We start from the raw sequence: 13,714 nt of genomic DNA on the forward strand, positions 1-13,714 counted from the left end.
TGAGGGTTGGTATGGGTGACTGGCATCGCCCTCTAATGTCAGTATGCTTCCCATCAGTCTTGTGTGGTGGTTTAGTGGCCGGGTCATCACGCTCCTTAACGCCCCTCCCTTAGGAGTACAGTCTGTGACCCTTTGTGAAAAAGCCAAGAGCTCCTATTCTGTCTGCATTTGATGTCTGTCTGTGTTTGAGAGAGAGAGAGAGAATTCAAACCTTAAACACTTCCAGCTCTTCTAGTATCAGATCCTGGTCCAGGGAGCGGTTTGTGGGGAGAGCGATGACCTTTTGCACTGTCCCTTTGTCTGAGGACACACACACACACATTTTGTTCTGATTTATTCAGATCCCCATTAGCAAACACATAACGAAAAATACATTGCAGACAAAAGACTTCACAATTGCCATACTACATGTTATTGTTTTGAAATGTGTGTGTGTGTGTGTGTGTGCGCATCTATCAGTTCCATATTACACGTCAGAGAATGGAGACAGCTGTGACCGGTATCCACAGTCAAGCCAGTTGTGGGTTTGTGGGCTTTAGAACCCACAGAGAGGAGAACGGACAAAGGCCACGGAAAGGGGCAGAACTATGTTTGTCCAGGAGTTAGCTAGCGAGCAGAGGGAGGAGAGAGGAGAGTTACAGCAAGATCCCCTGAAAATAACTCTCCACATCCCTGAAACAAAGCCCCCACCTCTCCGCCCTGCAGTCTGACATTACTGGCATGTCTTCAGGCATCTTGGCGGATTGGAAGGCTGATAAACATAAACAGCTGTGGGTGAGAGAAAGGAGAGAGGCTCCCTGGGATGCATGACGTACAGCCAGCTCCACACTCCCCTCTCAGACCTGTCCTCTTCCTCCTCTTCCTCCACCCAGTGGGCTGCATCGCCCTCCTGAACGTCTATTTGTCTCTCGTTATAGTGTAGTTATTGTTCTATTCACAGAAGAGCGAGACCAACTACTTATCTTGAGTTCATATCCCCTCTGTAACCATTTGCTTATGAAATGCCTGCGTTATGGCATGAGAGAGCAGAGATGGATTACTGCAATATAGAATGAAATGGAATTAAGTGGGTTATGTATAATGAGGGCATTGTGGTGGCGCCACCCCCTGGTGACAGAGAGAACAGGTCATTTAGGCTGTCATGCTGGGGCCTGGAGATCTATTAGCATCCGTAGCCAACATGGATGCTCCATCATGGACGATGTCACACTCTTTACGAAGCATCCCACTCATGTAACCCACCGCATTAGTCAGAGCTCTTTAAAGTGCAACTCTGATGGTTATTGAACACAAGTGGCGAGACGAGGAATATGAGAATGTTAGTCTGAACAGGCATCCTGAACAGCTACTTAGGTGCTGATGTAGGCGATGTACAGGCCCTGTGCTGCTCCCAGCCTGTGGTGTGTGTATGTTGTGTGGTGGGACTGGGTGCTAGTTGTCTCCAACAGATCAATAAGGATGTATTGTTCAGTACAAACCTGTGCCCAGGAAGAGGACCTGGTAGTGGCCATCTGCGGCGGTCACCTGGTCCACAGCGATGGAGGTGTACTTGTAGTCAGCTTGCGTTCTGACCACCAGGGGCCTCCTGCCAACGGGGTAGATAGAATTGAACATGACCGGGTGGTTCCTGACAAACGTCACCACGTCGTCAGGGAACTCCTTGGTGCTCTGAATGTGAGGGGTGAAGGCTCCGCCTGGACACTGGAGGGAGGGAGAAAGAGGAGAGATGCTATAGAGGGTGAATAAATCCCTCCCACTCAGCTCTGTGACAAAGGTACATGAAGGAAAAGCCTACCCCTGACCCTGAACTCTGCTGTCATCATCCTCATCGATTAATGTTTCTCTGACCTTGTTTCCTCAACCACACTGATAGACACAGTAGATACTGTGTAGGAGAACAACAAGGAACTGTACATTTGCATTGGCGCTCGTCTTATTTTGAGTTCAATACAGATATTAGATCCTAAACTCACAGTTCCAGGCCGGGGGTAGGGGATCCGTCCCTGGTACGCCACCCACTGAAAGTTCGGCCCATCCCTGTGAGCGAACGGCCCGTTGAAGACTGTCAAGATGTCTGCCATGTTGTAGACACACACGGCCGAGCCCTTAAACACTGAGCTGTGGGAAACGACACACACATTCTGGCGGTCAGTGTGATGTGGATAACTGACATCCCAGAAGCCCCCAGATCCACCCAGTTAAAACATCACAGTCCTTTAAACCCTGCTGTTCATAGGATATCCAAGCCATCAAATCCGGGTGAAGCTTACTGCCACCCCACTTCGCCCTACCCAACTTGTCCCTCTTCCCCCATTCTTGCTCCATTCCCAGAAGGATATGATGTGGTTTTTAGGGTCTGGTCCAAACCGCATGACCATCAGTAATACAGAGAGCCTTTGTTCAGCGAGCAAAACAGAGGAGAAAGCCTGAAGGAGCAAGAGGAAGAAACACATTGTGCTGATAGGAATGACAATGTTGCATAGAGACTACAGACTGTGTTGGATATATATATATATATATATATATAATTATAAGCGAGAGCGGGAGCGAGAGCGGGAGCGAGAGCGAGCAAGAGATTGCTTGGAGACTACAGACTGTTTGTGTTGGCTATATGGCCAGGTTAAAAGATACAAGTGTTTCCTTAGGATTTATGGAAGGGTCCCGGTACAAGGTTGAGTAACCCTGATCTAGATACTGCCCAATTAGCCTTGATGATTGAAGAAACCAGGGTTGTATTCATTAGTGCAGAGCATAGCAAAATGTTTTGCAATGTAAAAAAAAATCAAGTTTCTTATTGATAGTTCCCTTCCTGTTTCTGCACGTTTGCTTCCGTTTAGTTCCTAGTGAATACAAACCTCGTTCCTAGTGAGTACACATAACAGGCATCCATAGCCATCCTGCAAAAGCCCTTGAGGATAAATAAAGTAATTGAACACATAGTGTCTGAAGTTACCACATACAGTAACAGACCTCAGGAAACACCAGGGGTAATACATGGTGATACTCATGCATAATGAACTTGCTGTCAACATTGCGAAAGGAAGCAGAGCTCACTAACTGCATTACTAGTACATAAGGAAAAGTGATCAATGTAATGAGAACGGTATGGTAAAGTTAAGTCAATGTGCCAGAGGAGGCTGGTGGGAGGAGCTATAGGAGGATGGGCTCATTGTCATGGCTCTAACAGATCCGTATATATGGTAACATATGGTAACCACATGTATGACTCGGTTTTATTTATCCCATTACAAATGAGCCCATCCTCCTATAGCTCCTCCTACCAGCCTCCTCTGGTACTACATGCAGGTCACTAGAGTGTGCTCCCAAGTGCCGCAGTGGTCTAAGACACTGCATCTCAGCGCAAGAGGCATCACTGCAGTACCTATTTTGAATCCAGGCTGCATCACATCCGGGCGTGATTGGGAGTCCCATTTGGTGGTACACAATTGGCCCAGCGTCGTCCGGGTTTGGCCGGTGTAGGTGTAACCGATGTGAAATGGCTAGCTAGTTAGCGGTGGTGCGCGCTAATAGCGTTTCAATCGGTGACGTCACTCGCTCTGAGACCTTGAAGTAGTTGTTCCCCTTGCCCTGCAAGAGCCACGGCTATTGTGGCGAGATGGGTAACAATGCTTCGAGGGTGGCTGTTGTCTGTGTGTGCAGAGGGTCCCTGGTTCAAGCCCAGGTTGGGGCGAGGAGAGGGACGGAAGCTGTACTGTTACATAGGCCGTCGTTGTAAATAAGAATTTGTTCTTCACTGACCTGCCTAGTTAAATAAAGGTTACATTTTAAAAATGAAATGCTACAGTCAGGTGATACTGGAGGTCTCTATCCAGGAGCTCCTGTCATGTCAGCTTCATTCCTAATGGTATCCGGTGCTGCCATGCCAGTCAGCATAGCCACTAAGGCTCGAGCAATATCACCATTGGCCTCACCTTGTGGACGTGAAGACGCCGAACACCAGGAGGCTCTTGGGGTGATCGGTTTCCAGCAAAAACACACTCTCTGGAAGGGGAAACACAACGTTGTGTTATGGAGTCAGCGTTCATCATGCACCTTATCGTTTAATATTCCTGGAACGGAAGAGTCTGAAGTGGAGATGAATTGAATGAATGTCCGTGTTGACAGACCTCCCTAGACTCAAAGAAGACTCAAATAATACTAAGGGATGAATTGGGTCACTGTATGGATAGTCCGGCTCGTCATATTATCAACAAACGATCTGTTGAACAGCTACTGCTTGTTAGGTTTAGACTAAAGGTTAGGGTAAGGGTTATGGTTGGGGATAGAGCTAGAAGATAGTTTAAATGTTACTAATAGTCTGTAGAGCATCTACAGGTGGACTAGCCAACTAAAGTGCAACCATGAATTCTTTCAATACTGAGAAGGTCAACAAACCGGTGTAAAGACCCTTCTTATAATGCAAAACACCTGAGCATCTGAGATCCATTGGTATTTGTTAAGACTGGCTAGCGAGATGTTTAGTTCTCGGTAAACAGGAGAAGTGGTTTGGGTTGGAACAGAATGTTCCAGGCCTTGGTGAAGATAGTAGGTAGGTGTTGGCGTATTCCTCACCGAGCTCGTCAAAGTGCGTCTCCGTGCCGTCCTCCTCCAGAACTGAACACACCATCCGGGCCTTCAGGAACGTGGTCCACTTGTTCACCAGGCTACGCTGGCCACCTATGTCATTCTGTAGACGTTGAAAGAGATGCATGTTAATGTCTCATGTATGCACACATACCCTTGTATGCAATGCACACGCACGTACACACACTTCCTGAACACACACTTACAGGACACACTCTAGCGACCATGGTGTGGATGTTCTTGGTATTCCCACTGTTGTCCGTCAGTCTCTCCCGGAGGAAGAAATACAGTTTAGCATCGTTGGGATCCGATCCGTCTGGGATTAACTGGGCATCTATGAAGATGGGTTCTATGGAAAATAAATAAACAGGGTCAAAATGTTGTAGTATAACGTTCTGTCCACTGTCTCCAGTGTCAAAGTAGTTCAAGTACTTTTGATGTACTAAATGTGGATCTCCAACTCCAGATGTGTTAGTGCAGGGATGGAATAAAAGCCTGCCCAACCTCTAGCTCTTCAGGGTCACAGTTGGAGACTTCTGGTGTACATTACATGTGCTTCATATGTTTCTGCTGTACGTGCTCACCACTCAGCCACTTGGAGTTGTGCTGGTCTGTCCTCACTGCGTTCCTCCTGGTGAGGCTCCTGAAGATGGCAGCGTCCGTCCCCATGAAGTCTATGTACATGCCTGAGAACAGCTCCTGGTCTGGAACACAGAGACACATACAGGGCTGTGTTCATTATGGAAGAAAACACACCCCTGGATCATAGCTGAACCATCTTACTCCCATCTGACTAAACAGAACACTCTGTTCACCCCCCACGAGCCCTAAAGACTTGACAAAACACACACACAAAAAAATAAATCACTGACTATTAATGGCCAAGGGAACAAAAATGTGCCTGTCTCAATTTCCATTGACAGCAATGGAAATTCTGGGTTCATATTCAATGGTGAATTCAATGGTGATGGAATTTTTTCATTTAACTAGGCAAATTCTTATTTACAATGACAGCCTTTATTTACAGAGACAGTACATCACTGTGGACAGGGAATGGTGACAGTAAACAGTAATGGAGCCAACAGTGGATTTACAGCCATAGTGTTTGATCTCCCTGTACTCTGCTAATGACCCTGGCTGTGAGCCCGCACTCTCTTTCTTTCCTCTCCGCACACTCTGTGTATTTCATCATTCCATTACTCTGTCACTTCATCATTCCATCAGCCCCAGCATGCAGCAGCCTGTACTCTGGTGGTGTGGCTCAGGTCCAAGTGTTTGTATGTGATTGGCTGCTTTGAGGGGAGCAGTGGTGTCAACATCCCCCAGACAGCACAAGCTCATATGAGGGGTTCAGTATGGAGATGGAGCCTTTTTATCTAGCCCAGACACAGGCCTGATTGTCCCCTAGTCTGACTCAGAGGTCCCCTCCCTGCCACAACCACTCCTCCTCTCTGCTACCACTACCCCTCCTCTCTGCCACCACTACCCCTCCTCTCTGCCACCACTACCCCTCCTCTCTGCCACCACTACCCCTCTCTGCCACCACTACCCCTCCTCTCTGCCAACCCTCTCCTTGTGACCGGACGGCCCGGGCTTGAGGGGCTGATGACGGGTAGGGCTGCTGACGCCACGGGGCTTGGGTGTCAGAATGTCGAGCTGTGCGTGCGACTCGGTGCCTCTGGCTATTTCGTCAGAAACTTGACACCCGGCAACCAATCAGAGGCCAAAGGACGACACAGACTGACAAGGGTGTGCGGCCCGACCTACGGCAGGGTCACCGATAAGGCGGATGGGAGTTGGGTTAACCATAGGGTGGGGAAGCACAGCGATTTGGGTTTTTGTATGATGTCTCCTGCAGAGACAGAAATAGTGCCAATAGAGGGTCAGAGGGAAACTTACTAAGCATGACGGAGACCGTATTGACTCTAGGATTGAAGGAGCACCTTCCCTTCCCAGATTCCGCTCTGGAGTCAATGTGGAACACTTGCTCCTGCAGGAAAATAAAATGTAATTAACATATTGCATATGGGAATTTGATGGAATTCAACCTTCTGCTCTTTTTTAGCAATAAATATGAGATTATGAGCATTCCAAATGTTCTCAAGGTAATCCAGAGTAAGGTTTTTTCCCCTCTGGTTTAAAGAGTTACAAAACCAGCGCTGGGCTTTACCTTTACTGGTCTGCACGGGACATTAAAAAGAACATTCCATTAGGGAGGAATGTCCTCCGATGGGCTGAGATGCTGTGGTTCCATCTCAGACCTGGCCCTCTGCCACCCCTCACAGTGAAATGGATCATCTGAATTTACAATCTCGGCGGTCAGTGGAAAATCCCCCCGGCTTGGTCCAACCCACACTTCGACAGTTCTGACTGGGGGAATGAAGGGGAAGGGGGTGCCGTCAGCCCAGGGACGTTCTCCAGAAAAGCGCGGCTGCTCTCCAAGTGGTGCGTGAAGATTTCCCGTGGCTCTGGCAGTGAACCGTGGCCATTCCTCACAGGGTCTGTACGGCGACACACTCACACAAAGGTGACCTGTCTGTGACACTGAAATCCTCCTCACTAGGCTCCCAAACAACAATGTGACACACGCTTAGTGGCCAAAGAGCCCAGAGAGATATGTGTCAAAGTCCCACAATAGAAGCTTGTTACTGTTAGCAAACCCAGTCTGAGAAACGATACTGACACATCCAAAAATTGGCGGATGGGAAAAACAGAGCAATGCTGCTTTTTAAACAAAACCCTAAATGACAGAAGACACCATACTGAAGAAAGAGCCTGGTTTCGAACTCTGTGCCGATTAGCATTTGGCAGGCGCTGCAGACTGCTGTAACTGCGAGTGAGTTCAGTGAGAGCTTTTCTCCTGGAGGGGTTTCCCAGTCTTGTTTTCAGGGCCAGGTGGCCAGAGACCGGGGCAGACAGCTCCTCCTCTTCTACTCCATCCCTCTCCTCTGTCTCAGAGAGACTGACACACAAGGCTAAACTCAACTGTTATGGCTGCTTTCCTGAGGATGTCTTGGATTAAGACAGACTTCCTCTTGCCCCAGATGAGACATAAAAAATCCGGTAGTTTGGTTTCAGAAGCAGAGGCGCCCAGCCGTAAACCTACCAAACTCTAGTTTCAGCAATAACCACATCACATATCCACAGGAATTTCCATTTGTATGAGAATATGGTGGTAGAGACTGTACTGTAGGTGAACTATAGCATAGCGGTCATGGTCTGATTATAAGTCAAGGAGCATACGAACCTCTGGTCTCCTGCCCCTGTTGATGAAGGCACAGACAGGACTGTAGGCACCACTCCCACAGATGAACAGATGGGTTCTGTTGAACGGCTGGACCACCCGGATGAAGTTACCACATCCATGCTGCAGAGAGGTGGAGAGGAAATTGGTTAGTACATGTATGAAATCAAAGTACCCAGACATCAGTCAATCAATCTATCATGTAATGTTGCAAGTTCAACAGCATAATCCTTCCAGATTGCAATTGTTGAGAAGGTCATACAGCTAACAGTGGCTAAGTTGTGTTTGGTCAGGGCCTATGCTTCATACAGAGCAATTACACAGTTCCAAATGGTTAGCTACCAATGTTATTCCAACTTTCCTCACTTGCTACTTATGTACTGTCATTAAGTACAATCATAATAGCTATTTCCAGTTTGCTCCCTGGCACTGGTAGAGTGGGAAAAAGGGTGTCAACGGTGAAGTGATGTTTCGTCAAAGCCCTGTCTCCAGGGCTGAGTATATACAGCCCTGTGATCTGATTACAGACCCAATCGAGATCTTTCCCTCTTCAGCACGAGGTGGGACTGGCCGGAGCACTGGGCTTTGTGCGTAATAAAAACTCAGACCGCGGAGCGAGCCAGCGGAGGAGAGGATCATCCAGGGAGCCATTAGGAACTTGGCCATCGCCACGGAAACGGAGCAGCTGCGCCCACTCACACTCCGCACACCAACTCTACCGAGAAAAACTATGATATGTCCAACATCACACACCCTTCATTCCCTCTCGCTTTTTCACTTCCCCTTTCATTCCCTCTCCTCCTAGCAGATAAACGCCCTTCAGACGACTCCCTCAACTCTACACACCCCCCACTGCTCATATCCAATATCCAGATTTACAAATTAACTCATTTCATGTCCCAGAGCTTGCTGGGGTTAACTACCAGTCACAGGCCCCCTTCAGAGACAAGCCAGAGCAACTGTAGTAGGGGATTTAAAACCAGGCTGATGGCCTTTAAGGGAGGATCACACAGTGAGGGAACTTTTAAACATGGACTTAATCAATCTCATCCTTTTATACATACAATAAAGGAATATATCTCCCCAAATGCCATGTGTGGTCGTAGTCTGGAGGCCCGGTGACCCCAGATTCTATCGTAAAGGATGAATTGAATACACACACACATCAGGAGGGTAACCATAACAACCTGACAAGGGCAGGAAGACAAATAAAATGTCTGGGAGAAACTGCATTATAAAAACCGAGTTTAAACAGAGAGAGAAAGAAAGAGCGAGTGAGATGTAGAGAGAGACAGTAAGAGTAAAGAGAGAGAGAGAGAGAGAGAGAGAGAGAGAGAGAGAGAGAGGGGAGAGGCCGAGACTGCAAGATAGAGACCAGGCAGGGCTGCGAAAGAGAGGGATGGAGGAGTAGAGGCGGAGGAGGGAGGTAAGCCGACCACTGGGCTTCTCCACATAGAGACGCTCATCCAAATATTTGTGCGAGGCTGTCCACAGAGCTGGAGCCGTGACTATAGGCAGCACTAATCACCTTCCACTGACTGGAAACAGCTTCTTCTCTACTCCTACAGTACAAGACTATACACTGTAGTACTGTACAAGACCACAGCTCTCTGTCATGGTGGCTGTTGTTACTAACTACGACTACTAGCTTCATAACAGTACACCACATGAATGCCTTTGAAGTCACAGTCCAAATAAAAAACAGACCAACACAGTCCACTAAAAACAATGGAACAAAAACAGAATGTTTGTCCTAACATGCAAAACAGCCTAATTAGTTACAGAAAACTGAATCACCAGCTGCTGTTTTGAGGTTGTCGATGTTGTATATGCTAATACAACAGAGACTCAGTGCAGTAAGGGATCAGGACAGGTTATGGGATCTGTTGTCAGTCACAGAAGTTAGCGTACTGTTTTGATGCTTGTTTATTTTCTCTGGGTGGATTTGAGCACTCCTATGCCTCATTCAACTATCAACTAACATAAGGAATGCCAGGAGTCAACTCCACATCTGCAGCCCCACGCGTTTGGAACCCAGGATGCTAGCACATGCTAACACATGCTAATGGAGAAGGACCAGAGACTTCATCAGTATAGTGTGTTCATTAATTTAGTTAGCGGTTAGCATCACACATGACTTTCAGTGGATTTAGTGTGTAAGTGTAAGTGTTCTTACCGTGGGGTCCTTGCCAGCCATTTGGCATTCCTCAATCTTGCTAACAGATGCAGGCCAAAACACCTGGTGAGAATCACAGAAAACATCTTCATGAGGGACCATTGCACATCCTGGTCTTCTTGGAAAGTTGGGATTTTTTTAAACTCAAAAACAAACGGACAAACTTCACTCACTGTAGTCACCTGCCAATAGGGACGCCCTACACCGTAGTCACCTGCCAATAGGGACGCCCTACACCGTAGTCACCTGCCAATAGGGACGCCCTACACCGTAGTCACCTGCCAATAGGGACGCCCTACACCGTAGTCACCTGCCAATAGGGACGCCCTACACCGTAGTCACCTGCCAATAGGGACGCCCTACACCGTAGTCACCTGCCAATAGGGACGCCCTACACCGTAGTCACCTGCCAATAGGGACGCCCTACACCGTAGTCACCTGCCAATAGGGACGCCCTACACCGTAGTCACCTGCCAATAGGGACGCCCTACACCGTAGTCACCTGCCAATAGGGACGCCCTACACCGTAGTCACCTGCCAATAGGGACGCCCTACACCGTAGTCACCTGCCAATAGGGACGCCCTACACCGTAGTCACCTGCCAATAGGGACGCCCTACACCGTAGTCACCTGCCAATAGGGACGCCCTACACCGTAGTCACCTGCCAATAGGGACGCCCTACACCGTAGTCACCTGCCAATAGGGACGCCCTACACCGTAGTCACCTGCCAATAGGGACGCCCTACACCGTAGTCACCTGCCAATAGGGACGCCCTACACCGTAGTCACCTGCCAATAGGGACGCCCTACACCGTAGTCACCTGCCAATAGGGACGCCCTACACCGTAGTCACCTGCCAATAGGGACGCCCTACACCGTAGTCACCTGCCAATAGGGACGCCCTACACCGTAGTCACCTGCCAATAGGGACGCCCTACACCGTAGTCACCTGCCAATAGGGACGCCCTACACCGTAGTCACCTGCCAATAGGGACGCCCTACACCGTAGTCACCTGCCAATAGGGACGCCCTACACCGTAGTCACCTGCCAATAGGGACGCCCTACACCGTAGTCACCTGCCAATAGGGACGCCCTACACCGTAGTCACCTGCCAATAGGGACGCCCTACACCGTAGTCACCTGCCAATAGGGACGCCCTACACCGTAGTCACTTGCCAATAGGGACGCCCTACACCGTAGTCACTTGCCAATAGGGACGCCCTACACAGTAGTCACCTGCCAATAGGGACGCCCTACACCGTAGTCACCTGCCAATAGGGACGCCCTACACCGTAGTCACCTGCCAATAGGGACGCCCTACACCGTAGTCACTTGCCAATAGGGACGCCCTACACAGTAGTCACCTGCCAATAGGGACGCCCTACACCGTAGTCACCTGCCAATAGGGACGCCCTACACCGTAGTCACCTGCCAATAGGGACGCCCTACACCGTAGTCACTTGCCAATAGGGACGCCCTACACCGTAGTCACTTGCCAATAGGGACGCCCTACACCGTAGTCACTTGCCAATAGGGACGCCCTACACCGTAGTCACTTGCCAATAGGGACGCCCTACACCGTAGTCACTTGCCAATAGGGACGCCCTACACCGTAGTCACTTGCCAATAGGGACGCCCTACACCGTAGTCACTTGCCAATAGGGACGCCCTACACCGTAGTCACTTGCCAATAGGGACGCCCTACACCGTAGTCACTTCCTAATAGGGACGCCCTACACCGTAGTCACTTGCCAATAGGGACGCCCTACACCGTAGTCACCTGCCAATAGGGACGCCCTACACCGTAGTCACTTCCTAATAGGGACGCCCTACACCGTAGTCACTTGCCAATAGGGACGCCCTACACCGTAGTCACTTGCCAATAGGGACGCCCTACACCGTAGTCACTTGCCAATAGGGACGCTCTACACTGTAGCGACGCTCTACACTGTAGCGACTTGCCAATATGGACGCTCTACACTGTAGTGTACTTCCCAAATCATGATGATAACTTGTCTCCAGTAAATGCTATATTTCCAAACACGTGAGGAGCTTGAAGGGTCTAATGCTGGGAACGTATCAGGCAATTACTTTGCAAATGGATGTGCTACAGCTCTCTCTGGGGTGAACTAAATGCATTCCCATCTGTTCTGCTCTTCACGCCTGTCAGTTATAGACAGGACGGCTCCCTCACTGCACACAGAGATACAATTAGCAGGGAACTTCTGTTACAGAATCACAGAACTGCATCAAGCACCACTAAGATGTGTCATATTTTGCTCCATGAAATGGGTGTGATCTAGCTTATAAAATGTACTATATTTTAACTTAATTACCACCATTACTGCTCTTGTATAATTAGCATAATGTATTCAGCATGATCTGCCACGTGCAAGGAAAGCTAAATGAGATCAAGGTCATTTTGTCTCCTTTAGTGTGAGCTTGATAAATAGGATGGAAAGTAATAGAACTCATGTTGGTATCAGACAAAGAGTTATGAGTCATCACACCATCATACTGTAAGGCAGATGAAGTCAGTATCCTGCTATATCCATTCTCTACTTACAATACTATCACTTACAATACTATCACAACAAACAATGATCAACTAATCATTTCCCTGATGCTGTAAGGAAAATCCTCTTAGCAGTTTAACGGACTGCTCAGAGGACCTCACCTTGAGTGTCCCATGGGTGATGTTGTTGATGTCCATAGACAGGACATGGTCCTTACAGCCTACATACATCCTGTCCTGGTCCTCGTCCAGCAACAGGATCCTGTAGTCCATGGCTTTGTCTGACAGACTGTAGTACTCCACCGTCTGGGAGGCCTGCAGGTCTGTGGGATACACAAACGGACAATGTTATGGTGGGAAATAAATCAGGGATCTGTTGCGTTTACAGCAGGACTATACCAAGTCAGCTAACACTGACTAAACAAGTGCATAAAAAGGTGATTGCGTCCGTTTTTCAATGCATGCAGTAGATTCCACACAACAACTTTCCAGACACTTTATGAACACTGGACAGTCACGGTGAGCAAAATAAATCTAAGGAAAAAACATTTACTTGGTTTTATTTACTCTGACCGACCAGCTACTGAAAAAGCCTGTATTGCCCTAAAGCAAGAAGGAAGAAGTAAACGTCCTCTGTCTAAGCGTCCAGAGCTCTCCTTCCAAACCAAAAGGCCTTCACTGTCTATGCCAAAGTCACGCATATTCATCACTATTGACAGGGGGCAGGAGTGGAGGAGTTGAGAGCAAGTTGATCCTTCTTCCTTTTCTTCTCTCTAATCAACAAACAGGCTGGCTATGCTCTCCTTGAGGCCTCCAGGCTAAAATCACTTTTCATTACTCTATTCAATAGTAGTGCTTTTGAGGTCGAGGCCCTTTAATCCTGAATGAAAGCTCTTTTCCAGTGCCTCACCTCACTCTCTTTCTGATCATGGATGTGCGTTTAGTGCTGTTGCCGTATGGAATAAAGCCAGAGTTGTTTACATGACTAAGTACCGTTTCCCACGCCTCTTCACTCTATTGATCTTGACATACCTCTATAAGCATCCTCACATCCCTATTTTTTTAAAAAACTTTTACCCTCTTTCGCGGTATCCAATTGGTTGTTAGTCTTGTCCCATCGCTGCAACTCCCGTACGGACTCGGGAGAGGCGAAGGTCGAGAGCTATGCGTCCTCCGAAACACGAGTCAACCAA

General features: G+C 48.3%; 1 protein-coding gene across 4 annotated transcripts in view; it reads right to left on the minus strand.

Annotated features, from left to right (window-relative positions):
* The window catches only part of LOC118370754 (semaphorin-3C), a 57,282-nt gene that overhangs the window by 6,544 nt on the left and 37,024 nt on the right, over positions 1-13,714 (minus strand). For all 4 annotated transcript variants that reach the window (XM_052460570.1, XM_052460571.1, XM_035755863.2 and 1 more), the window contains 11 exons: positions 12,684-12,844; positions 10,005-10,067; positions 7,832-7,951; positions 6,484-6,574; positions 5,169-5,288; positions 4,791-4,933; positions 4,573-4,687; positions 3,933-4,002; positions 1,974-2,118; positions 1,479-1,701; positions 212-300 (listed from right to left, as the gene is read on the minus strand). In XM_052460570.1, the coding sequence (XP_052316530.1) occupies positions 212-300; positions 1,479-1,701; positions 1,974-2,118; positions 3,933-4,002; positions 4,573-4,687; positions 4,791-4,933; positions 5,169-5,288; positions 6,484-6,574; positions 7,832-7,951; positions 10,005-10,067; positions 12,684-12,844 (1,340 nt within the window). The remainder of the gene's footprint in view (positions 1-211; positions 301-1,478; positions 1,702-1,973; positions 2,119-3,932; positions 4,003-4,572; positions 4,688-4,790; positions 4,934-5,168; positions 5,289-6,483; positions 6,575-7,831; positions 7,952-10,004; positions 10,068-12,683; positions 12,845-13,714) is intronic.

This window comes from Oncorhynchus keta, chromosome 13 (assembly GCF_023373465.1).
Source record: "Oncorhynchus keta strain PuntledgeMale-10-30-2019 chromosome 13, Oket_V2, whole genome shotgun sequence".
Taxonomy (NCBI): domain Eukaryota; kingdom Metazoa; phylum Chordata; class Actinopteri; order Salmoniformes; family Salmonidae; genus Oncorhynchus; species Oncorhynchus keta.